At 55.3% G+C, this 3,647-nt stretch overlaps 1 protein-coding gene across 1 annotated transcript in view; it reads right to left on the reverse strand.

The window, feature by feature from the left end:
- Positions 1-2,821, reverse strand: part of LOC103581472 (ras-specific guanine nucleotide-releasing factor 1-like) — a gene marked incomplete at both ends in the record, with an annotated part of 34,889 nt that extends 32,068 nt beyond the window's left edge. The window contains one exon of the mRNA XM_008563295.1: positions 2,674-2,821. Within this exon, the coding sequence (XP_008561517.1) occupies positions 2,674-2,821 (148 nt within the window). The remainder of the gene's footprint in view (positions 1-2,673) is intronic.
- Between the last annotated feature and the right edge of the window lie 826 nt (positions 2,822-3,647).

The following is a 3,647-nucleotide window of genomic DNA, read 5'->3' on the forward strand; positions in this document are numbered from 1 at the left end:
GGCCTCTGCTGCCACTTAGAGACACATGCACACACACACACACGCACACACACACACACACGCACACACATGCTTGCTTCTGACTGACCTGCTTTCTGCTCCTCAGAACCACAGTGGGCTCTGCCCTTTGCAACTATACCCCCTTCTCTGGCCTACAAATCCCTGCAATCTTGCAAGGCCATATGTGCAACGTGAACCCACACTCGCCAGGGCTGTAAAATGACTTGGGTTCACACTGCAAGCTCTGTTATGCTCTACTACAATGAGACCTGACAGGTACAAACTTCCATATCCCTAATACCACAGAGCCTGATGGCCATTCACCAAGGCCTTATTGAGCAACTACTATGTGCCAGGCCAAAGGGAAAGAGTGATAAAGGACATGGTCCTGCCTTCAAGGAGTTGCCACCAGATCAGGTGAGACGACAGACACATATGGAGCAGGCTCTAATGTTGTGTGCCATGTGTTGGAAAGCTATAGGAGCACACAGGGGAGCACTCAGCAGGGAGCATGCTCTGAGCAGGAGTCCCCAAGGAGAAGGAGTTTGAGCCTGGCAGGGTTTCACCATGTGGGAAGCATGGGGATGAGAGGGCCATTCCAAACAGAAGCGCAGCATGTGCGAAGGCTGGGAGGTGGGAAGGTGCATGGCTGTGGAGCACGGGCTGGTGCCAGGAGTGACAGGAGAGGAGGAGCTCAGGGAAGAGCAGGAGGTCATGGGTTGGTGATCTTGTCTTGTGAGTGAATAGATGAATGAATGACACCTGGAAATCCTTGATCGCCCTAATTATCTGGTACTGGGGCCAGACTCCTTCCGTGATCCCATACGGGGGCTCAGCATGGACTCAGGGATCTGTGTTGGGCCAGGGTAGATCCCAGGGGTTGTCTCTTGAGTGCGATTGATCCCAGAATGAACTAGTATGTTGGAGAGGGGACAGCCCTGAGCCGGGCTCCAGTAGTCTTGTGGGAAGAGGCTATGAGTAAAGACTGGCAAGCAGACAGGAGACCTGGGTCCCAGTCCACCCTACCATTCCCCAGCTGAGTGAGCTTGGGCAGGTGCCCTGGGCTCTCTGAACCTGGTTCCTCGTGGGAAACACAGGATATTGATTCTATTGGGATGGTTGTAGGGACTGACTAAGGAAGCATTTCACCAGGCTAGAGGAGGTGTGTTGAACCTGGGAATTTAGATGAACCTGAAGTTGCGAGTTCATGTTACTCTTAGTTCAGAGCTTTGCTGCTGCGAGACAAGGTAGCATTGGTGGCTTTAGGTCTTTGAACATTCTGGGCAAAGCTGCCTTCACTGGTGCATGATGGGCTCCCATGCTCAGAAGGCTCTGCACTTGGGGCTTCTTGTTCTGTGGTCAACATCTTGTAATTCCTAAAGATTTTCCTTTTGAATTGTGGTTTGTAAGTGCAGTCTGATGGGACCATGGGACACACTCGGGACTTGGGGCCTGAGCTCATTTATTCCCGCCCCCTGCTACTTCCTCATCACCCTGGGTGGGTTCTTGGCTGCTGGTTCCCCACACCTTGGCACCCTGGGCCCCAAGACCTCTGCTTCCCTCTGCCTGGGGCAGCAACTGGGTTGAGTCAGCTGGGGAGGCTCATGTTCCACCATCAGCCTCCACCCTCAGTAGGGGCCTTGCTGTAGGTGCAGGTTGGGATTCAGTGGGTATGACATGGTGTCTCGGGGAAGGGCAAGGTGACAGCACCCCTGCCCCAGGCTGGCAGCACCAAGGTGCAGTAGGTGGGTGACTCAGCTGGGATGTCTTGTGCACCCCAATCCAGGTACTGAGTGCATCCTGGCAGGGGGGTTAGGGAGGTGGAAGGCTGGGGTTGGGTGCTGTCTGTCCACACGGGTTGGGGTGGTGGGCTGTGGGAGGGGAGACTGACTTCCCACACCCCGACCTGGGCCTTGCATTCTCACCCTGCATGGGGACCTGCAAATCATGTAGCCAACTGGTACCACGAGTCTGTTTTCATTTCCTCTCCTCAGTTCAGAGTCCATAGTCCTTGTGTGATGTGGCCAGATGGTTCTGAGCATGCTGGTAAGGTGAGGAGGTGAGAAGTGACCAGATCATTCTGCAGTGCAGTGGGCAGTTAGTGAGGTCACCTAAGGGACTGAGAGCCAGCGCTTCCTAAGCTTATGTAAATGGAATCACTTGGGATGTTGTTAAAGTGCACATTCAGGAGGTCTGGGGTGGGGTTGGGATTCTGCATTTCTAACAAGCTCCCGGTAAAACTGATGCTGCTGCTTCATGGACCACACTTTGAGTAGCCAGGCTCTGGAAGGCTTAACCTCACCAAGCGTGGCCTCCAGACTGCTGCCGCCTGGTGAGCCCCTGTAGGAATGCTCATCACGACAGGCACAGGGGAGGGCTGCCTTGGAGCTGACCTGGAGCCTACATTCCAGTGACCTACCAGCAACCCTGATCCTCCAGGGTCTCAGACTCCCCACTCCAGGTTGCAGTTGCTAAATGGCAGAGGTGGGATTTGACCCCAGTCTGACCATGGGACCTTCCCACTCTGCCAGTGTCACCACATTTTAAGTTTGGAGGCTGTGGTTAGGAGCTGGTCCTCCTGTCTGCCATGTGCCCCCAATCCTGGGGTTTAAGGTGTTGGGTCTGGGGCCTGGGCCCCTGGCCAGCTTCCTCCGCGCCCCCAGCCACAATCACCTCTGCCTTCAGCCGCTCGATCTCGATCTCCCCGTCCTCGATCTGCTGCCGTAGCTGCTTGGCCACAGTCTTCTCCGTTTCCACGATCTGCAGCAGATGCAGGTACTTCTGCATCAGCGCTTCGTGCTCTGTGGCCAGGGTCCTGTAGCTGTGGACAGACGGACAAATGGACAAATGGACAGGGCAGGTAAGACACTGCCTCCTTGTCTCCTGGTGATCTAACCAGGGCACGGACCAGAAGTGGAGCTCACCCACCTAGCTGCACTTAGCAGACGGTCCCAACTCCCAGATGCGGTGGCTGGGACCCTCCATCTGGCTGCTGAGGCTGCTGCTGATCCTCCAGCCCAAACCCGTCTCACAGTGACCTCTGCTTCCTCCTGCTAATCCGGTGCCTGCTCACACACACACACTCTCTGTCTCTCCGCCTCACTCCCTTTCGCTCTCTCTCTCTCTCTCGTTCCTTTTCATGTGCTCTCTCTCTCTCACACACATACACCTCCCTCCGGGGCTTTGCATAGCTAGATCTCCCGTCTGAAACATACCTCCTGCCCCCTTCCTGCTTGGGTTAGCTCCATCCTCTTTCCTAGGCTAGCACTGGGTCCCAGATGAAATGCCACCTCCAAGAAGCCTTCCCTGGTCACCCCCAGACTGTATGGGGTGTTCCTGCAGCACCCTGGGCTTCTATTCCCCTAGCAGTGGCCACACTGATGGAGGCTTCTTGCTCCTCTATCCCCAGGGCCTGGCAGAGTCTGGCACTAGAAGGTGCTCAGTAAACATTTGCCGCCTGGATGGATGACTGGGTAGGTGGATGGTTCAGGCCCTTCAGGATATACAGAGGAGAGCTGGCCGCATATGTTCGGGGACATCTGAAGAATCTGCATAGTACACCTGAGTGCCAAATGGCCATAGGCTGTTAGTGCTGTAAGACTGAGGAGGCAGCTAGCAAGGACTTGTAGTCAGGGAAGACTTCCTGG

This window comes from Galeopterus variegatus, unplaced genomic scaffold (genome assembly GCF_000696425.1).
Source record: "Galeopterus variegatus unplaced genomic scaffold, G_variegatus-3.0.2 Scaffold13128, whole genome shotgun sequence".
Classification (NCBI taxonomy): Eukaryota; Metazoa; Chordata; class Mammalia; order Dermoptera; family Cynocephalidae; genus Galeopterus; species Galeopterus variegatus.